General features: G+C 39.2%; 1 protein-coding gene across 5 annotated transcripts in view; it reads right to left on the bottom strand.

The window, feature by feature from the left end:
• Positions 1-8,794: 8,794 nt before the first annotated feature.
• Positions 8,795-23,414, bottom strand: part of PAPOLA (poly(A) polymerase alpha) — a 74,492-nt gene continuing 59,872 nt past the window's right edge. For 2 of the 5 annotated variants that reach the window (XM_006159971.3, XM_006159968.3), the window contains exons 18-22: positions 20,685-20,785; positions 20,350-20,570; positions 16,275-16,337; positions 14,105-14,179; positions 8,795-10,974 (exon numbers count right to left, since the gene is read on the bottom strand). In XM_006159971.3, the coding sequence (XP_006160033.1) occupies positions 10,879-10,974; positions 14,105-14,179; positions 16,275-16,337; positions 20,350-20,570; positions 20,685-20,785 (556 nt within the window). In that variant the 3' untranslated portion in view covers positions 8,795-10,878. The remainder of the gene's footprint in view (positions 10,975-14,104; positions 14,180-16,274; positions 16,338-20,349; positions 20,571-20,684; positions 20,786-23,414) is intronic. The other 3 variants (XM_006159969.3, XM_027776379.1, XM_006159970.3) reach the window with 3 other exon arrangements.

Raw genomic sequence — 23,414 nt, 5'->3', positions numbered from 1 at the left:
GAGTATTCTCGAACTCATGGAAGAAATAAAACCTTTTTAAAAAAAAAACAGTCTAAGATGATGCAAAACTTCTCAAGTAGTCACCCAAACCAGTATGTCAAACAGTCCATCTCCTCACGCCATTCACCCCACCCACCCCATCTAGCAGACTGGCTTTGAGGGCATCCAAATAGCAGCAACACATTTTGGCTGCTCTGAAACTAGAGGCACATGCAAGAGTCAATTACCCTGGCCTCCCCAATGATCATGTCCAAAGGTACACTAAGAAGCAATTCTGGGGGCGTGGTGGCGCCCACCCTATGGCAAAAACCTGTGAAGGCTGGAGGACTACAGCGTGGAGAAGCAATTCTGAAGGGCGGGAAAACACAGAGGGTGTACTTCAGCACTAAACTTGATTACAGTAAAAGAGAACCGAGTGTAAATCCAACTTACTGTGTGACCCTGGGTAAGGTACGCTGCCAAACCCAGGCAGTTTACTCACCTGTACAGGGGAGGCCAGTGACTATGCCCACATGGGCCTTGCATGCTGCTGTACAATCAGACCTACCGCCTGCCACCTTACAGGCATGTCCCCCAGGTGCACTCACTGTCCTGCAGCCTGGAGTTGGAAGCTGAGGGGACACGCTGTGTCCCCAGGTACAAGCTGCACTTGTCTGCACCAGGCAGAGAGATGCCTGATAAAGAGGGCGGCCCACACCCCTCATTAGTTTAAAACAAACCAAAACGAAGAGGCTTTGCCTGCTGTTGGACGCCCAGTCAGTGTAAACTACCACAGGAGGAGAGCTTTGAGAACTCTCAGCCGTGTGGTTTGCTTCTGTGCGTGCCCTCTGACAGAGTCCACCTGGGCTTAACTGAGCACTTGGAAAGAATCTGTCTTGCAAGGTCCCATTAGCTACTTGCTAATTCACACTAAGGTCTAAAAAGACAGATCTAAAGAGGGCAGCCCTTGCTCCAAACCCAAGGAGAGCCGTGAGTGACCTGTCCACCTCACAGGCCTTGGCAGAGGGCAGGACCTGGCCTTCCTGAGCACTGGTTAACCCTCACACTCACTGGCAGCGCCTAGCAGAGGGAGGAGCCTAAGACTTTATGGAAACTGGAGTACAATTCAACAGAAAAAGGCCACGGTCAACATATGAATCAAAAAAAAAAACTACTTAACAATTTCAAGTCCTAGAGTAACTGCATCATCCAGCCATGACGTGAACCAAAGTAATTTTCCTCTGCAATTCTGCTGCACCCCCACTCTGGTCTTTCTCTCCTCTCCCTTTTCTTGCCGTTTTCTCATTAACCTGTTTGCTTTCCCCTCCTGGAAACCCTTGGTGGGGCTAGTGTATGCTATCTCAACTAGATGAAGATAAAACTAAGAAACTGGCTTGTCAGCATGTGGCTGAAATAAGTTACAAACAAAACCCATACTCAGGTTGACTTGACACAAACTTGAGTCTTCAATGAAATCTCAAGTATTTGACCTCTTCCCAAGGTTCTATTTCCTAAATTCTACCTGGGCTCAGTCAGAGGCCAATTTTTCTACACCAACTGAAGAAGAACTGAACTTTAAGACCAATGAGCACTGAAGGGCGAGTGTTTGGAAAGCACTGTCTGAGCAGCCGCCAGGGGAGTCTCCTCAGTGACCTGTGGCCCTCAAAACTACCTCTTGTCCACTGAAAATGAAAATGAGCCTTAAAGATGCAGTAACTGATGATACCACCCGGCCAAGCAGTGCTAAAGCTCAGCTCTGGCTGCAGTGCTGACTTGACAACAGGCATTCTTTCCACGATACACGGACGGTTTACTATTTCAATTCGGTAACATGAAATGGCAGTTTAAGATGGGGGCTGGAGGGCCAGATAGTGGTGCAGCAGTAAAACCCTGCTCTGCAGGGTCACCAAAGTCTCTTGGGACAAGTCTGGAGATGTCCCTGAGTACACAGGCACAGGCCGACCCACAATCCAGGGCACAACCCGACAACCCTGTTGGGGATGCTGCCTCTTTCACACATTCATCGCATTTTATTTTTTAATTGGAAAATACACATGCGTGGAAAATGCATATAAAACACAACCAAAGAGGGGAGTCAGGCTGTGGCCAGGTGGTTAGAATTGGGTTCCAAATAGCCAACTATATGGTTCAAATTCCAGACCTAGCAGCTTGAAAAACATACCAGGTGTGCATGCACATGTGTATAAAATCCTGAAAGGGAGAAGTGAAGAAGGGTCTGTGGTATGACATTCCCCATGAGGCATGCTTTCTCTCTCCCTCTTTCAAGTACATGTGCTCTCTAGAAGATTAAAAGAAGAAAAGGGAACCAGCAGTTAGCGTAATGGCTATGTCGCTGGATTCCCATGTAGTCGACCGCGGTTCGCGTCCCGGACCCGGTGGCTTAGAACTCACGCCGGGCGCGTGTGCGTGCGTGCCCAAGATCCCGAGAGGAGAATGGAGAAGAAGGGATTGTGGCGTGACCATCCCCCCTGGGGGGTGATTTCTCACTTTCTCTCTCTATGTCTCTGTCTGTGGTGAGTGCACGTGCCCTATGGGGAAAAAAAAAAAAATAAGGAAAGAAAAGAAAAGAATGGCCTGGTAGGCAACTTTGCTGAAGACTATTTCTAGCAGGTACCAAATGTGACCCAGATGAAGAAGTATGTTATAAACTAAGCATCCATACCACAATGAACCAGAGTGGCAATTCGAGCTTTTCACTCAATGAAAAGACTAGACCTCTTCTCTTCTTTTCCACGAGGCCACAGTCTTCCAACTGGTCCCAGGGTATAGTCATGCCTCAAACACCACGGTGGGGTTCTCGCTCCCATCCTCTCCCACAGTAACCAATACAGTGGGTTCAAGTAAATCGTAGGTCAAGTGAGAGTCAAGGAAAGCCTCTGGTCTCGCCTTCCTATATACACTTTCCCCTACCCCAGTTCTATTACCTGTTTTAAAAATAATATTCTTAACATTTCACAATTTTAAGCTATTTCAAACTCTTTAGGAAAGGAAGTAAACATTTTCCTACAGCCTGTTTAGTCGACAATAGCCAAATCCGTAAGGCCAAGGGGGAGCTCTAAATGCCAGGAGTCACTGCAGCTTCCCTTTCTTCCACACATCACAAGTCTATTTTGCAGGAATTACTCTGCATTCTGTGATGAGAATGGCCCCTTTCAACGGCCGAGGAAATGCTTCTTTGGAGGCCTCTGAGAAGAAGCCTGGCCTCAGAGATGTCTCCATCTTACCTTCTCCTGTATCAGAGGTGAGCAGAGGGAGAAAAGTGCTGAAGAGCAGAAAGAACAGACCTTGGGGTCAGACAGAACATTACATGGGCTTTGACATTACTTAAGGTGGTTTCATCTGTTGTCAATTACAGGTATATATCCACGATCTTCTTTATCTCCCTATCAAACAGTGAATCCCTAGCTTAGCAACAGCTTATGCACGCCATAAACCGAAGAACACTTGCTGAAAGACCCTGCTGGCCCACTAAGGTGCAGTGCTCCACTCCCACCCACTACTTCACAGGGAGGGTTAACCTGGTTAGGACTTACTAGGACAGGAGCTAGGGCTTCCCCAGTACACCCGGGGAAGAGAGCAGTGTTAGATTACCACCACTCAAATTAAGGGAATTCGTGATGTGCTAAATGCACTCTAGGCAGGAAACACACCCCAACTTGGTTTACTTGGGATAATAAAGCCATCTGGTGACAACAGAAGTCTGTTTTGGGGTCTCATGATAAAGGAAGCTGAGTCAAAACTTGCTTCTAAAGGTGGCCATCAGGGATCAAGGAAATCATCCTGAAAATCTGAAATTTCAAATACTGCCCAGAGATGGCAAATCATGAAACATGACCTCCTCTCTACACTGTCACCAATATAATGAGCTAGATGGTTCATCGGGTACTTTTAAAATAAAATTTTAAAACAGTTTTGTTATAAAAAAAAAACAAAACTATTCAACACTTTAGGCAAATGGCAAAATCATACTTAAAAAATTAACTTGGCAAGAAACTAAAGTGTCTATACTTAGGTCATTTAGTAAGACAAAGGCTACAAGAAAAATCTAATAAAACATTCTGACACCAAGGAGAATTTAAGTAGAAAACATATAGCCTACAACAGCTCAACAATTACAGGCAAAATCTATACTTTTAACGCTAATAATAAAGAAAGCCAAAAATTCTAGCAGACTATCAAGACCCCCAAACAAAACAGGTGTAGCTAAAATGAATTCCAGTGGCCTAAGATCACTGAGACAGACGAAAAATACCCATTAATTACAATCAGCATGACTGAGATATCTAACAGCCTGTAACCAAAGCTTTCTGCAGTCAATGCTTACTCCTGAACCTGTAAGACTTGACTCCTTAAGACTTTAAGAAAGCTACAGTCTAAAAGAAATGTCAGTTTTCTATACAGATTGCAGTAGTATTTTTCAAAATAAAACTTCACTTTCTTTTAAACTGCCAGAAGGCAGGTGCACTCGCCAGAAAGAGAGGGAGAGGGAGAAAGCACCCCGTAATCCCTTCTCTCATCTCTCCATCCTGTTGGAATTTGTGTGCACACTGTGTACACATGCACACACACCCAGTGGTTCGAGTTCAAACTGCCACTGGCCACATGAGATCTGGCTCTTCCAACTATCAGGCCACTAGGTGGCCCAAAACTTAATTTTAATAAGTCAAATTAGAATGAAATGAGTGTTTTTAAAAATGTGCAAAAATCATTGTTTTACATTTAGGAAGTATGTGTCTTATTTGCACACATAACTAGCTGAGAATCCCATTACCCTAAAGATAAAAACGGGACTGTGAGGCAGGCCTAAACTAGAGAGACACAGTAGCCTAACGGCGCAGCGAAGCTCCTTCTAATAGTCTTGGCAGAGCGTCCAGGCACGGTCGGCTCGCTGCTGGGGGCAGCTTTCTTGGCTGTGAAGGCAGATCATGCCCTCTGTCACTCATGGGGAGCAGTTCTGCCCAACTGTCTCTTTTCGACAACTTTATCATCAATCTCTTTATTAACAGCTCCACTGCAGTCAGAAAACGCAAACAAGGAGCAATTCTCATGCCAGATTTCTGGAAATCACATAGCACCAGGCACCACACAGTGTGAAAGTTTGTAAGGAGGGTGTTGTGCCAAGAGAGACAGCACCACAAGGAACAGGAACAAAGTTAGGACATTTTGCATTATTATATTAAAATACATATACCTACTTTCTAAAGCCTCAGATCTGAAAAGGACTCAAATATCCATGTATGTGTGTATGCGTGGGGACAGAGAAGTGCACAACAGTGACACTGAGACCATTTCACTCCCAAAAAATAACTTATTTTGTATTTCCTAAAATCTCATAGCAAGTATTATACCAAAAACCCACAGAAGTTTTAACTATTTTAGAATGACAAGACATTATCAGAAAACACTCAAGACTGATATGATTGCAATGAGCTGTAAGAAACCCATAAAACTGGGACCAGCAGCTAGCGTAATGGCTATGTCGCTGGACTCCCATGTAGTTGACCGCGGGTTTGAGTCCCGGACTCAGTGGCTTAGAACTCACGCTGGGTGCATGTGCATGCACGCCCAAGATCCCGAGAGGAGAACGGAGGAGAAGGGATTGCGGCATGGCCATCCCCCCTGGAGGGTGATTTCTCGCTTTCTGTCTCTCTGCCTTTCTGGTGAGCACATGTGCCCTATAGCAAAAAAAAAAAAAAAAACACCTCCCCAAACTCCAAAAAAAGGAAAAAGAAACCCATAAACTGAAATGTTTGAATTGTTCAGAATACATATCTTCAGAATAAAATCTGTGGGATCAAAAAAACAGGAGCATTCAACTCAATTAAAGGAAATACTGCTAAACTGCACATGAAACATCTTTGAGCAAGTTTAGGTATAAGAAAATTAGGTTGCAACCAAATGGTTGACACGAAATAAACACCCATGTTAGGTGAAGGCTGAGTGTCCTGTCTGGGTAGTCCCACAGACTGAGATGTAGACACTATTAGCTGCTAATCACATTATAACCGCCCAGACTAAAGGCTACCATACACCAGGATTTATTAACACATCTCTTTCGTATTTCAATCTACTGCTCTGACTGCCTGAAAACAACTTCAACAAAAAAAGGATCATCAATGACTACGAGGAGAACTAAGAGTTTTCAGTTCCCAAACTGCATCTTGCTGCGGCACGGCGGACGGCTGTGAGGCTGACACTCAGACGGGAGGAGCTGTGCTGTGGAGACCAGGGTAGCAGTGGCAAGTTCAGAGCCAGAGTGAATCGGCTCTCAGCTTCTGGACTCTCAGAGTAAAACAAACTCAACGCACTCTTGGGCTCTCCCTAGTCAACTGTGAGACCCAGTGAGAGGGAGGGGGAAGTTTCATATACAGATGCATTCTCACCACTAAAAAAATAAAATGAAATGAAATACCCACACATACTAATAAAACTCCAAGCTAGGCCGCACAGACCATGATTCTGCTCCTTAGAGATATGAAAAGCAAAACATCATGAGGGAGTCTTCAGAAAGTTTAACTGTGAATGAATTTCAAAAATTTTTTGCACCGAAATAAATTCAGATTTTAATTCCATTTTTCCATGAACTTTTGAAGCCCACTCATAGATTGCTTTAATCAACACAATACCCACACACATGACACTATGAATCCTTTATCTAAATGGATATACCCCCGTCATCTTACTGGTGATATCTGAAGATACCCAAGTCAAAGGGGACGCATACTGTCTAACATTACATGAAAATAGGAAGACTGAGAGTCAACATTTTAAACAGATGGTTAAACTCTATAAACAATTCTGTGCCCTTTGTAGATATGATTTTTAGCCAGATTCAAATCTGAAGCATATTAAAATATTACTGAAAAGGCACACCTGCCACACAAAGGTGAGGTTTGGAAGTGTGACCCTGAGTGTAGCCTTAATTCTACCCTTTGAAGAAAAGATCTATGAACTAGGTAGAAATGAGGAAAGAGATAGATGTACTTAAAATTCCATCCCTTTCAACAAAAATACTTGTGTGGTTTGATCAGCTGCAATGATGTTCCTAGAATATTGAGACAAAAGCACGTCTCTGAGGAAGATCTGCAAAGTTGAAATGATTCCACAAGTATATGAAATCACTTCTGAAATACATGGCTCAGAAATATTGATGTCATCTTTCCTATCTGGTACCAATAAAGCGATATACAATTTAACAGTTTTTAAATGGACGATAGAGGGATGACAAATGAATTGATTCTACAGATATCAGAAACAGGTATTATGCACAGAATTACATATACCACTGTCTCTATATGCTTGAAGGTCATGTTTATTACAGAACATACTAAATACTTCATATACCAAGTCCAGAGCTGAGTTAAGACACTTGCGATTTGGGCTTGAAGAAAAGGCTAACAAAATATGAATAAGGTGGAGAACGAAACACATTAACCAAACAAAACATTTAATTCATGCTAAAAGGCAACTAATTCTCCTTGAACTGTTTACTGCTAGTAGAATAAAAATAGGCAAAAAAAAATATCCAAAGGACTGTTCAGTGCCTTTTTAGGTAAACAGCTTACCTTTTGTTTAAATGTTACATTTAAGTGAACTATTTCTAGGGCTTGGTCTACAAGTCTGTGTATATTAATGATTTATCCTTTCATGTATCAATTACTATTTGGGGCTGCTGGTTATTTATTGTCACCTTGAAAGCAGCCAGAATTAACACTACGTAGAGCTCTAAAACATTTTCTGTGTGTGGGGAGAAAAAGGGACAGAGAGAGAGAGGTGGTGTTAATTAGAAGAATAAAATCTTACTCCAAAATTTACCCAGAGCCACAAAATACACAATTTTCCATTATAATTTTACCAATTTAGCAAGATACATAAAATGCCAAAGGCCACGTGGGTAATAAAACTCAGTGTGATATTCAGTCTCATGTGTAGCTGTCTATCAGGGTAGACGTACAGAAAGTTCAATTCTGTAAGTGTTAAAAATTGAGTCAAGGGTAATTGCTAAAATGTAGTTCCAAAAGTGAAAATTTACTTTAATAAAAAGTTATCCCACATTGCAGCCATCTTCATACAGTGGCAGTACAGACACTGGAATTTAAGAACTGAAATATAAACAGCAGCATGCCCTGTATAATAATGGCTTTTACATAAATAAATAAATCCTTCCATCAAAACACTTAAGATAGTCACACCTAAGAGCTGGCCATCACAAGTGCAGAGAGCAGTTGTTCCCAAACCATGAGTTAAGTATGTAATGTTGAGCATTTGGGGTTTTAAGAAAAGCAGTATCTTATTTGGACTTCATGAAATAAGAAATACAGGATCCTGACTGGTTGCAGTCTACAATTCTAATTTCACTGAAAACCAACAGCGCCACCTGCTGACATTATAAATAAAGTGCCAGTAGCTCTGAAAAGGAAATAGCTAACTAGTACACCATCATCATGCACAGGATAGATAGACAGGACAGTCTGCAAACACAGAATAAATATTTTAGAGGACAGGACAGCTAAAAGTGAATTAACAGTAACTATATTCGTGTTTTCCTCCCTAAAGATCAATCATAAAGAAAACAAATACCTAGTTATGGCAAATGCTAATTAATATCAGGATGCTGCTAATGGCTTAAGTTAACCAAAAACAAATGTTTTCTAATGTAACCAAAGCAAGTTACTTTGAAATCTTCACATAAAAGCCATACTATAACATTATAAGTAGAACCAATTAAATCACAAAAAAACACACAAAATAACCAGAAGAAATAGTCCAAAGAAACCAGCAAGCTGAGGGATTGTGCTGTTTTTTTTTTTTTTTATTGTGTTTTCAATGGAGAAATACATCATCTGTTTACAAAATAGCTCTTGAAAAATACAAGGAGTACAGATACTATAAAACAAAGCAAACTCCGGTCATGAGACACTACGTACATCATGCGAAAGCAACAGTCTGATCTCCAGGTTATGAAAACTAGAATTAAAAAGTCACTACACAGAAAAGGTCCAAGTTTCCAGCTTGGCAAAACTTGGGTGCAGTTACATGAAACGTTTAATAAACTGAATTGTTTTCCCCAATGTGTAAACAAAATGACAAGACTAAATCTGTGCCTGGCAATTTCAATCTAACTCTGAAGCTACACGAAACACACAGACACCTTGTACACGTCACCTGTTAGTATGACCATCTTTTTCTCTTAGGTGATGGGAGGAAAGACAAGGTGGCTGTGCAGAGCAAAGATGTGGGAAGTAGAAATTGTATACGAGACGTTAGAAAGTCATGGTGAAAAGAAAGCCTCAATTAATGCATAGCCTGGGTGGGGAAGACTACACTTCAACTTCGGAAAATTAATTTAGGAGGATAGGGGAAGAGTTTAAGTAATTGCAGTTTAACATGAAAAATGCACATGTGATAGAACAGAGCACAATGGAGGATTCATAAAACATGCTCATCAGAAAATCTGTTAGATTTGCTTTTGTCCAGATTAAGAAAGAGTAACCAAGTTTACCCACATCTGGCATCCCTCATACTTCGTAAGATGGATGTTCTTCTGCTCAATTATGAAAAAGTATTTTAAGAAAGGTGTTCCTAATCTTTTGACAAAATAAAACAGGAGTAGAGAGCTGACTAGATGTCAAGTGCTTGCTAGAAATGATTTTTAAAATGTTTCTACATGTAAAATTTACTGAAATATTTTGGTAAACCATTTAAAAATAAAAAGTAGTTTAAAAATCTTGGAGAAAAATGCCTTTTTGCCCACAAGTTCAAAATTGAAAATCAATTTTACTATAGACAGGAGTTCTGTGGAGTGTACAAAATTCCTCTTATTTAGAGATCAAATGGCCATCCAAGACAGATCATCCTTTTCAATGGCATTGCTCTTAATCACCATAAAGTTTCAGCCATGGGACCATAATTCACTGCTCTGTGCCATATGGCCACAGGTTCACTGGTTTCACATCATGGCATAGGAAAATACTGGCATTTTGTTTTTTATGAATTAAGTCCTATCTGTGCAGACAGGAGGGAAAAGAAGAGAAAGAAAGAAAGAAAAAAAACGGGAGAAGAAAAAGTAGGTGGCGTAAAAAGCTTTTCTTGTGTGGTGGGAAGACAGCAGATTGAAGGCAAAAGAACACCGAGATTCAATAACCTCATAGAAAAATATTTGTTGGCTAACCGCTGATTTGTATGCACTATAAAACAATTCTATAAATAAGACCAAAATATCATTTCTTAATCATGACCCCCATCGAAACCAAGCATTTCCTAATTATTCTTTCACGTCAAAGGTATACCTTAAAGTTTATATTTATTTAATTAGGGTACAGCTACCTGATAGGGACCGAACTAGATGTACTCTTATCTTCTCTCTGAAGTATAACAGTACACCCACTGCACAATGGTATCCAATTTGAAGACTAATGGTAAAGAAAATTCTTCGGGGAAAAAATGAAAATCCATCAAGCTGAAAATCTAAAATTGGTTCTACTTTCTACTAAAAAATACATAAAAGTGCATCATCAGAATAAGGAATTCTTATGCCAGTTTGTATTGCAAATTTTCCAAACAATGCATCAAACATAAACCCAATCCAGATGTTAATTATGGATACAAATATAGCTCGAGGTTTGTTTTTATTTAAAGGCAGTAATTTTTTGAAATTTAATGCAACTGTTGCTAACACAATAATAATAGTACTCCTGGCTTCACATACTAACCTGGACTTCCGACCAAGTGCTGATTATAGCCCAGTAAGGGAGATCACCAAAAACCTAAATCCGTTTCGGTCATGTCTAGTCTTGTGCCCTCCGTTCTCCTCTTTTTAGCATTTGAAGACAACAGGTTGAGTTGGCAGATATTGTTTATGGACCCCTGAGGTTGTTTTTACCGATTCAATCTCAGTTTTATTGAATTCTTGATAACAGGAATAGGATTTGCAGGGAGAGCAGGGATATCAGAAAGGTCTGTACTGGATGTTTTCTGAGAACAAAAGCAAAGAACATAACATTGTTCGAAACCCTATAATTTAACAATGCAAAGTACTGTCACTGGTTTGCTTCCTAAGAAATGATAGAACCTTACTGTAAAAAGAACAGTATTAAAAATGTAAAGAAAATTGCTAAAATGCTATAAAAATAGAATGCAAATAAGCATGACTATAACTATCACCTTATTTGTTCTAAACTTGTAATACTCTTGAAATAAGTATAAATATATTAACAATACTTTAGCAATATATCTAAAAACTTCTAGTTCAAATATGGATTTTAAAAACATGATCCTTTAAGAATCATCTACGTATAATTATGAAGTTGTTCATTGTATTTACTTATGGTAACATTACCAGCTGTAATATTAACTAGTATTGGAGCACCCCCATGTGGGAGACTACTTAAAGTTCACCTTATACACAGAAGTAGCGGTTGCCAGTAAACTTCCTTTTTTCTTAATTTATTATTTTCTGACAATAAATTATAAAATCAAATCTACACAACTAAGCAATCATTTATGCAGTTGAAATTTAAAAAAAAAAATTAGTCTATTAAACAGATTGAATCATGAGCCTTCTGTAAAATTCAAAAATACAGAGATGAACTTAAAAAAATGTTTATGGAATTTCTGACTCCTAAATATTAAAAAGAAAGAAAGAAAATTCTACTCCCTCATAAAGATATTTAAAAGGCAAACATCCACAGGTACTAATACCACAGGGATAAACTCGGTAAGACAAAGCTATGAAAATAGTTCCCTAGAGAGTAATGTGGCTAACTGAAAGCTGTTATTACATGGGACTGGCAGTTGGCATAATGGCTATGTCACTGAACTCCCATGTAGTTGACGTGGTTTGAGTCCCGGACCCGGCGGCTTAAACTCACACCAGGCACGTGTCTGTCCATGCCCAAGATCCCAAGAGGAGAATGGAGGAGAGAAGGGATTACAGTGTGGCCATTCCCCCTGAGGGGAGAGGGGTGATTTCTCGCTGTCTTTCTGTCTCGCTCTGTCTTTCTGGCGAGCACATGCGCCCTAGCAAAAACCTCCCCACCAAAAAACAAAGTTCTGATCACACACACAGGACAGTTTAAGGCTAATAAACATGCTTGTCCATGTAAATACAGCACTTGCTGGAGTTATTTTACTTAGCCACCTGCAGAATTTGATTAGATAAAAATTATGAAAATAAAAGACACCCTAGCATCTAAACACAGTTATTTCTGTATCTTTAGTGACTACAAAAGTTAACATCCAGCCAATGCACATTTATTTATTTTTGTTTTGTTTGGCTATAGGGCATGTGCATTCACCAGAGCGAAAGTGAGAAAGCATCCCTTAGGCAGGATGGACATACCATAATGCCCTCTCCTCTATTCTTCACTTGGGACTCTGGGCACGCATGTACACCTCCCTGAACATGGCTCAAGCCATGAAGTCGGGGTCTCAGGTCACCTACTCCACCCTGCAGGATCCAGCTGCCTTACCTACCACACCACTGGCTGGTCCCCAAAAGCACATGTTAAAATGATCCCATTAAAGTAACTGAACCGCAAGGCAGCAAAATATTACAGTATCATCAGTCTAACATCATCACTAGGCAGTAATTGTTAGCTTAGTTATTTTGTAAAGGGGACCCAGTTTAATACCTACTTAATAGAAATGTTTTTTTGTGTCAGAGTTTGACTTGAATTTTAGGTTCTATTCAATTTGTAACAATTCAAGAAGAAATTTATTTCACAAACAAAATGAAGGTTCACAAATCAATGATAAAAGATTCTAAATGCCTACTGTACAGAAGGGACTGTTACAAGCAGAACTGCTAGGACAATGAAAATAATTCTAATGAACCATGGGTCAAACTAAATGACTGACTAGAATGCAGTAATGAAAACTGAGACAGAGGGAACCAGCAGTTTTAGTTAGCGTAATGGCTACGTCGCTGGATTCCCATGTAGTCAACCACGGTTTGCGTCCCGGACCCAGTGGCTTAGAACTCATGCCGGGCGCGTGTGCGTGCGTGCCTAAGATCCCGAGAATGGAGGAGAAAGGACTGTGGCGTGGCCATCCCCGCTGGGGGTGATTTCTCGCTTTCTGTCTCTATGTCTCTGTCTGTCTGTCTGGTAAGCGCATGCGCCCTATAGCAAAAACTTCTCATAAAAACAAAACAAAACAAAACAAAACAAAACAAAACAAAAACACCCTTTAAAAATAAAAAGAATCTATTAACCTCACCAAAAATTTCCAGGAAGAACAGTTTTCTGTTCTAGTTTAAATTTCACTGTGAACTTTTCAAGAAGAAATTTATTTCACAAACAAAATGAAGGTTCACAAATCAATGATAAAAGATTCTAAATGCCTACTGTACAGAAGGGACTGTTACAAGCAGAACTGCTAGGACAATGAAAATAATTCTAATGAACCATGGGTCAAACTAAATGACTGACTAGAATGCAGTAATGAAAACTGAGACAGAGGGAACCAGCAGTTTTAGTTAGCGTAATGGCTACGTCGCTGGATTCCCATGTAGTCAACCACGGTTTGCGTCCCGGACCCAGTAGCTTAGAACTCATGCCGGCGCATGTGCGTGCGTGCCTAAGATCCCGACAATGGAGGAGAAAGGACTGTGGCGTGGCCATCCCCGCTGGGGGTGATTTCTCACTTTCTGTCTCTATGTCTCTGTCTGTCTGTCTGGTAAGCGCATGCGCCCTATAGCAAAAACTTCTCATAAAAACAAAACAAAACAAAACAAAACAAAACAAAACGAGACAGAAACACCCTTTAAAAATAAAAAGAATCTATTAACCTCACCAAAAATTTCCAGGAAGAACAGTTTTCTGTTCTAGTTTAAATTTCACTGTGAACTTTGTGCAGGAGGATTGAAATGATTTGCAACATAAAGTAATACATCAGGGATGAGTCAGCATCTTGACTCAGCGTACAATAACGTTTCTATTGGTTGGTGCCATGCCTTTAAACTACAATCAATACATTTACAGGCTACCAAATAACTACTTTCGCAAAGACAATTTAATGTGTCTTATTAACACTCATTTTAATTCAATATACCACATCAATCTTAAGAACATCCATAACTCTCTTTGTTGTTTTGCGTTATTACCTGAGAGGCTGACAGAGAAGCCGCTGTCTGAACAGTGTCTGACTGAGTGGGACTCGTCTCTGTATCAAGCTGCTCCTATGAGACAAAGAGGATGGGGAGGGGAAAGAGACTTAAAAAAGAATAAAGTAACATAACTGGGTTTGGTGGCTAATAAAGAAGACAAACTGGAAGACAGAAGGGATCAAGAGAAAGATGTGACTATATTACAAAATCATTTATTATGCCTCATCATAGGTTATTTCATCATTTTAGATACTAATACATTTCTATTTGTCTATTTAATTCTTACAAGGCCTGGTCAGAATATCTCATGCCTTTCTAACTAGCTCCACTTAGACATCTTAAACAAACAATAATTAAAAGCATGCAACAAGCCCATTAATAAAATGTTATCCAGACAATAATTAGCAGAATATAAACCCAAAGAAAGTTCCTAACGATGGGAGGGAAGGACCCATCCAGTGTTACTAAATAAAATTACCTAGGAGCCCTAAAGTTGCCCCATGCCTTTAATTAAACGTAGGAAGTATGTCGCTAAGAGACTTCTCTCTCCTTATGGTCTCTTCTCCCCTCCCCAATAATCAGTGCATTGATTCTAATGTAAGCACAATCAGAAAACAGAGTAAGCCATGTCATTCCACTGCTCTAAACTTCTTTAAGGCAATGCACAAAAGGAAAAAAATAAATACATCCACGCACGAATAAAAATAAACATAAAAACTTCAATTTCTAAAAAACAAATAAAGATAAAAATATATCAATGAAATAATGATTTTCTTCTATAAAACTTAAAAGGGTAAATGAGGTGAAAGAAGTAGGAATGGAGGAGCAAAGCCTTTCTGAAGGACAACTTGGCAATGTGTATCAAGTTTTAAAATTCAAGCAGTTCGTCTCAATAATTTCTTTCACTAATTTATGCTAAATAAATGTAAATGAACGGCAGGTATTTAGCTAAAATCAATACTACATAGAAAAACTCAGCCCGCCTGTATAAATGAAAACAACTGCTAATGACAGGAAACCAGTTGAATGAAATAAGGCAAAAGCCTTAAGACAGCATCCTAAGCAGCCATTAATAACTTCATAGTGACATGAACTTTTTCTTTGGTTTACAAATGAGTAAAAATGAGAAAGTATAAGGCAATGGAATGTATGCACTTATGAGGGCAAACGCAGAATCTATAAAGACATCAAAAGAATACTTAAAATATCCATGGTGGGGAATCTGGATAATTTGAAGAAAGGGGAGGGTGTTCATTTTTTCTACAACAAAGAGGAAGAAAGTGAAAAGCCTTCAGATATTTCAATTCTGAGAAAATGACATTTAAAATCTTTCACAGGAAATTTGGAAAAAAAATGATCTCTTCCACCACATCTACCTTGACCCCAAAACCCCAGGTTCTGGCCAAAATTATTCTAAAAACTGGTTCTCATGGGGCCAGCAGGTGGCATGGGTGGCTAAGGCACCGACCTCCCACATAGCTGACCATGGTTCGAGTCCAGGGCCTGGCAGTTTGAAAATCATGCCAGGCGTGTGCGCATGCATGCCCAAAATCCTGAAAGAAGGATGGAGGAGGAGGGACTGTGGCATTGCCACCTCCCCTGGAAGATGATTTCTTACCCCCCGCCCTTTGCAAGTGTACGTGCCCTGTGGCAGAGAAGGGAGGGGGGACTAAATAAATAAAATAAGAACTGGTTCTCTAACCATTCTTTCAACCCAATAGCGAGATAACTTCTTCATCTTAGAACTGTCAAAAATCCTATGTATCCTTCAAGGGCCACTTCAAATGCTATTTTTCTCTCCCATGAAGCTGTTTTACTATATTTTTGCAGTCAGAAATAACATTTTACCTGCTCTTACGCCTCAGCCTTTCAATTGTTTTGATTTTTGTTTGATAATATAATTAATTACATCTATGTCTTAACATCTCTAATTATAAGCTCCTTTAACGGTATATAACATGCCCCATTCATCACTATATCCCTTTCAGTGCTCAGAATGTTCTAAATTAACATTAAAAAGGAATAAACACTTTTCTAAAAACAACACTAACAGAAAAAATCTAAAACCTATAGCACAAAAAAAAACAATACAACATTCTAGAGACATTTCTATCACATTTTTTGTACTCTTAATTGTGTATGTATGCTAAAGGCTGAATTAGTATACCTTTGTTTCTGTTTTATCATGTCCACTCAAAGCAAGACAGTTAGCATCTTCACTTGTTTCATCCTGTTTTTAAAAAAAAAAGCTTTATTCTCTAAAATGAAAAATTTAGATTATATGCCAATCAATGCTTTAATTTATAAAAAAATTTTTTTAAACTATAAAATAATTAAACCTGTAAGATCAAGTATAGCTTTAAAACAGATTAGTAGTTCCCTTTAAAAAATGTTTTCTCAGATTAATAAATTTAATTTGGCTTCAGTACCTACTGAAAATAAAAAGAACATAAGGAAAACTACATGTAATCATCACCACCTAAAATACATTCCCAAATCCATTAAGTTCATAAAATATTTTCTAAGGAAAGAAAAAAATGAGCTCCCTAATCAAACGAGTTTAAGAACTTGGCATACAATCACCCCCATTCAGGGAGACTCATACACATATTAGCACATAAAAGGTTCTGAGAAAGTTTATTAAGAATACTACTTAACTTTCCCCATATTTATTAACCACGGACTCTCCCTTCCTAATAAGAACTAGAAGCACCCTGAAGAATACAAGGTTTGACTATACCCTTGTTGGGTCTTAAAAACTAGATGGACACTATTTTCTGTTTTATTTGTTAACCAGAACTAAAACACAATTTTAAATGTGGCTTTTTAAAAAGGTGTCGAAACCACAAGCTAATTTATAAACAAATTTAATACAGTATCAACCATTTCCATTAAGTACTTTATTTGGATCCTGCAAACATACAAACTTAAAAAACAGTAATTTAAATCACAGTGAGGCAAATCTGAATGCTGTCTGGGCAGATATGTGGCACTATGAAGTTATTGTTAATCTGTGTGATAAATACACTATGGTGACATTTTTTAGAAGTTTGTATTTTTTAGATCCACAATGAAATATTTATGGCTGAAATGATATGCCTGGGATTTGCTTCGAAATCTGTGGCAAGAGGAGGAGAAGGTGTGTAGAGGGAATGTGGCTGGCCAGAAGAGCTGAGGAGCTAGAGCGAGGTGAGCCAAATGCAATAGCTCACACTCTGTAAACAGTGTTTTTGGCATTTCTCACAGATGAAAGTTAAAATATGTATTTTAATCTAGCCATGCAATCCAGATAACAGAAATAATATTTTCCTATTTTTATTTTAATTACCATTTACATGTATTTGAAAAAGTTCAGGATATGAGAACAGTAAGAAGAACTAAAAACTACCTGACAAACCTAAAACCTTCCTATCTACATGTCTGTGGATTATTGAGGGGGACCAGTATTTGCTTCTGGTTTGCTACAATTTCTAATACCAAGTACTCACTAGAATAAAATAAAAGACACCTTCAGGAAGGAAAGTTGGAATGTTTACACTATTACTAACCTCTTCAACATTATCACCATGAGATTTAGGCCTGAGTTCTAATCCTTTCTCTGACTCTAATTAGGTTTATGACTGGAAAACCAGTGAACAGCAAGTTCCTCCACTGGGAAATGAGACTAATCTATGAAATAACTTAAGATTTCCTCTTAACCTTAAAATTCTATGTTTCTGTTAGTCAACTCCATGGAGATGTCATATACAAAATCAAGACTGAAAGAATATACAGAAAAAAGTTGCAAAAATAAACAGCAAAGGAGGAAGCCTACACTCTAAAGCCTGTTAGAAAACTGATCATAGAGATCAGATTTAGATCCAGATTTGAACAGGCTACTATAAAGAGTAATGAGACAATCAGAGACATCTGAGCACTGACTAGATACGTGATGATATTAATAAACTTCCAATTCTTACATGTGGACAAATTTTGTTTTTAAATTTACAATATTAAAAATTCTAATTAAATGATGTGTCTGGATTTTGCTTCTCAATAATCCAAGGATAAGGGGAAATGGAAAGGGCTGAAAATCTGAAGGGTACAGAAAATGGAGTGGGAGTTCATGATAACTAACACTGTGATGGGTGCACTGGCACATGAAATGACTCTTGACTTTTACAACTGTGTGTAGTTTTCCATGCCTTGTTCATAATTTTATCATCCTACTGCCTCTCTATAACCAGACAAGAAAAATCTGAACTATTCTTCTACTAAAGTAAATGTAAACAGAATTATAAAACTCCATGCTGGTATACATTCACTTAATTATAGCATTCAGGAACTTACTTATAATGTTAAAAAAAAAAAACAAACATTAGAAGTAAGCCTCATGGGACAAGCAGGTGGCTTGGCGGGTTAGGTGCTGGATACATGGTTGACTGCAGTTCGAGTCCTGGATCTGACAACTTGCTTTCCCTCTCTCTCGTTCTTGCTCTCTGGTGGGCATATGTATCCTGTAGCAAATTAAAATAATAATAATAATGATGATGATGATGATAAATAAAGTTAAATAAATAATTCTTTAAAGAAAAAAAATAGTTAAAACTTGTGCTTACATACACTTTACAAGGTAAAGAGAAACCTGAATTCTAAAATGCTCTGACAACTTGAAACAAGTATCAGTTGGCAAAATGTGTACACATCAAACTAGTATATCCTGTGCTCCTGCACAACACAATCACAATAGAGTAGAGCTGCTCCTAAGAATCTTAGGCCTAACCCCTAGAAAGTCTCTTTTTCAGTCTATCAAGAGGACCAAAAACCTATATTTTAAAAAAAAAAAAGTGAAAATGATTCTGATATACAAAGATAAAAGTCACTGACTTAGAGAGAGAATTACATAGGGGCTCCCAAATGGCTTGATGGTTAACGTGCTAGACTCCCACACAGTCAAGTGTGGTTCAAGCCCCAGACTCAGCAGGCTGCTCTCTCACTTTCTCCCTCTCTCTCCCTGTTGCTCTCTGGTCAAATTAAAAAATAAAAATACATAAAATTAAATAATTCTTTCTTTTTAATTTAACTTTATTTATTTTAACTTGACCAGAGGGACAGAGCAAGAGAGTGAGAAAGTAAAACACCAGGTCTGGGATTCAAACTGCAGTCAGCCACATGGGAGGTCCAGCACCCTAGACTACATCACGTCACCTTCCGGCCCCTAAAATAATTCTAAAAAAAAAAAAAAAAAAAAAAGAATACTACACAGATATAGATGGGTTTTCAGAAGACATAAAATATAACACATTATATTCATTCTCATGCTGTTAGCATAAGAGAGACAAAATTCATCAAATTACTCATTTTTAATTAAGTGGCTATTTCCATAAAAATCTAAAACAAAAGCCTCTGAAAATGCTAAGCAATAAAAAAGAGAGACATACAATTTAATGTCATTACTGATGAAAACACAATAGACTCTGTGGGAGACCTCCATTATTTTTATTCATTATAAAGAAATTTTGCTGTAATGAAAAAGTCTCTAAAAATTTATCAGCCAAAACTCACAATAAAACTGGCGCTTTTGAACTGTCATCTCTGGGGCAAGCCACCAGGTCCAGGATTAATATGAAAACAACATGAGAGTGACTCCAAGGAGTGATGAAACTGTGTAACAAGACTGCATTTATTTTTAAAAATAACTCATGCCTATTGGTGGATACATTTAATGGTCTTCTTAAAAACAAAGTAAACCAGATTCTACCAAAAGGGAAAATATTGCTAAAAGTTCCCTGCACTAATCATTCAAGGTCCCTGAAGAGATCTGACTTTGCAACCCTGTCCAGAATTCACAGTAAGAATTCTCCGAGAACCTCTAGGTTCAGTGATTCTAGAGTCCCGAGTATGGAATGAAAACTTCAAAACTTGTATTTGAGACAGATGCAAAAAACTATCCAAAAAGGACATCAAGGAATCAGTACAAATAAAAAACATAGCCACTAGAGAAGATGACATGTAATTCTATGCTAATTTATGTTGCAGACTACACATGCTAAGAGGCGCAGCTTCCTGGAAGAGTTTGTTACTGAGGAAGAGGAGGAAACAGGAAGAGAAGCTATGGCACCAAGTGGCCTACAGACACACCTCAAAACTGTCTAAAAGTATCACTTCTTGAACTCATGAAAGGTCTTTCTTGCTGGATTTAAAAAACAGGCAAGTTGGTATTGCCATGGCTTATATATATACATATATATATATATATATACCTCTTCTATTTTGGTTTTCTTGGGACTCTCTTCTTTATGAGGTGAAGATGTCCTCTTGACTCCTACTATAGGATTAGGTGTTTTCGTTGCTGCATTTCCTGAAGGTCTAGGTGGTGGGTTTACCAGACGTGTTGAAGAAACAACTCTGGAGACCGTAGGCTTTGGTGGTGGAGAAATGGCTGGTTGTGTGGCAGTTTGAGGAATGCTTTCACTTGATGTACCTAAGTGTTTAATCACATAAATACATTTAAATTAATTTTACAACATAAATTCAATCTAATCACCATGAAAAATACAATATAAAAATTCTCAAATCTCTCAAGCAATCTTCTTACCCCCTGAGCTTTCGCTGGAATTGACTTGTGGCACAGAAACTTCAGTAGCCTGTATGTTGGTCACAGATGCTGCTGTTACAGCTGGAGCAGGACTGTTTCTGCTAAAGAAATTTTTTAAAAATTTAAAATTTAAGTTTAAAAGCAAACAGAAAAGTGTAATATAAAATTATATAATATTTAGTATATGCAAGAGGTATTTTCTTTTATTTTTTTCTTTTTAATGTCAGAGGGTATTGTGTGCTTGCCAGAGAGCAACACAGAGACAGGGAGAGAAGCAGCCCCCTCAAAGGGGCATGTCACACCACAATCCCTTCTCCATTTCTCATTCACTCGGGATTTTCGGCCCTGCTCCCCGACGTGTTTTTCTTTTCTATGTTCTTTTTAACATCAGAGATGTGGTATATGTGCTTCCCAAAGAGCAACAGAGACAGACAGAAAAAAATGAGAGAGAGAAGGCACCCCTAATGAGCAAGGTCACACAATCCCTTCTCCATTTCTCCACCCTGTTGGGATTTTGCCCCCCCACACACACATACACACAAACACACGTGCGTGCCCATGGGGCTGAGATGTGTACCATGGTGGGTCGTACGGGGTCTTGTTTCTTTAACTACCAGGTCAAGGGGCCGGGCAATGGAAGGTACTTTTTAAAGCAAGTGATTCTATAGCTCTACTTTCCATATACTTCAGTAACTGACATTACTGAATTAAATACATCAAAAGCACACAAGCATTCTAAAAAGCAGCACTGCCCAATAGAACTTTCTGTGATGAAAGAAATATCCTGCATCTGCAGGGCCAGTAGGTGGCATGGAGCTTAAGATGTTGGATTCCACATTGTAGATAGACTATGTGATTTGATTCTCGGACCTGGCAGCTTGAAAATCATGTCAGGCATGTGTACGTGTATCCTCAAAATCCCAAAAGGTAACTAACTAAAGGACAAGAGATTGTGACACGGCCATTCCCCTAGAAAATGGTTTTTCAGCTCCCCTCTCTGACGAGCACATGTGCCCTATAGCAAAACTAAAAAGAAAAAAAAATAGAAAAAATATTTATCACACCCATCTGTGCTATTCAGTATGGCAGCCACTAGAAAGATGTAGCAATTCTGCACTTGAAATATGGTTAGTAAAAAACTGATTAATTTTACTCGATATTAATAAAATTTCAATTGTTACATATGACTAGTGACTACCACACTGGACAGAACAGTTCTAAAAGAGTCATTCTTTTTTGATTTTTGTTTCTTTAGGTGTTTGCCCCAAGCATGTGCGTTCACCAGAAAAACACAGAGAGAGACAATGAGAGGTAAAGTGAGAAATGTTCCCCACTCCCAGGGAGGAGGGCCACAATCCCTCTTCCTCCATTCTCCTCCTGGGATTTTGGGTGGGTACACACACATGTACCTGGTGGGATTCTTGAGCTGTCGGGTCTGGAACTTAAAACTTTCAGTTGGCTATGTGGATTCTAGTGCCTTCACCTCCACGCCACCTGCTGGCCCTAAAAGACCCATTCTTATGAGAGAGCCCTTTAACTAGTGGTTAAGTACTGTGCAGAGGAAGTCAGAACCCAGACCAGGGTTTGAGTCGTGACCCTGTATATAGAATCTTTTTTTGAGGGACCAGCAGTTAGCGTAATGGCTATGTCGCTGGACTCCGATGTAGTTGACCACGGTTCGCGTCCCGGACCCGGTGGCTTATGTGGTTGCATGTGTGTGCGTGCCCAAGATCCCGAGAGGAGAATGGAGGAGACAGGACTGCGGTGTGGCCATCTCCGTTGGGGGTTGATTTCTCGCTTTCTGTCTCTCTCTGTCTGACAAGTGCAAGCGCCCTATGGCAAAAATCTCTCAAAAAAAAAAAAAAAAGAATATTTTTTTGAGAGAGGGGGTTTTTTTTTTTTTTTTTTTTTTTTTGGCTATAGAGCACATGTACTCACTGAACAGACAGACAGTGAGAAATCACCTCCCAGAGGGATGGCCACGCCATAATCCCTTCTCCTCCATTCTCTTCTTGGGATGTTGGGCACACCCGCATGCACACATGCCCAGCATGAGTTCTTAAGTCGCCAGGTCCAGCACTCGAACCATAGTCAACTATGTGGGAGTCCAGCAATGTAACTGCTACACTATCTGCTGGTCCCCTCCTGTACATAGGATTTTGACAGGATGAAGAACTGGAGGAAAAAATGTCTGCAGCATGATCATGCCCTGTGTGTGTGTGTGTGTGTGTGTGGGGGGGGGTGCTTTCTCTTTCACTCATAAATGTATACATGCTTTCTCATTTAAAATTTTTTTAATTATGTATTTAATTTTAATCTCTTGTTAAGCTGATGTTATATTAATTTGGTGAGAGAAAGAGAAAGTGAGAAAGCAAGCTACCAGGTCCAGACTCAAACCACAGTCGGCCATGTGGGAGTCCAGCACCTTAATCACCACGCTACCTGCCAGGCCCAAGAAAAAAATTTTAACACCTATTTTTAGCTGATTTTGGCTAACAGACAACTAATCTGGGTTAAAACAAAGTCCTACAAAACATTACGAACAAGAAAACAGTTTCAGGGCCAGCAGGTGGTATGGTGGTTAGGCTGCTAGATTCCCAAGTGGCCAACTGAGTCCCAGACCTGGCAGCCTGCTGCAGCCTGCTTTTTCACTTTGCCTGCCTGCCTCTCTCTCTCTCTCTCTCTCTCTCTCTCTCTCTGGTCAAATTAAAAAATAAGAATAATGGGGAC

This window comes from Tupaia chinensis, unplaced genomic scaffold (assembly GCF_000334495.1).
Source record: "Tupaia chinensis unplaced genomic scaffold, TupChi_1.0 Scaffold000671_1, whole genome shotgun sequence".
Taxonomy (NCBI): Eukaryota; Metazoa; Chordata; class Mammalia; order Scandentia; family Tupaiidae; genus Tupaia; species Tupaia belangeri.
Note: the sequence above shows the minus strand (reverse complement) of the source record. Positions and strands in the feature narration are given on the sequence as shown.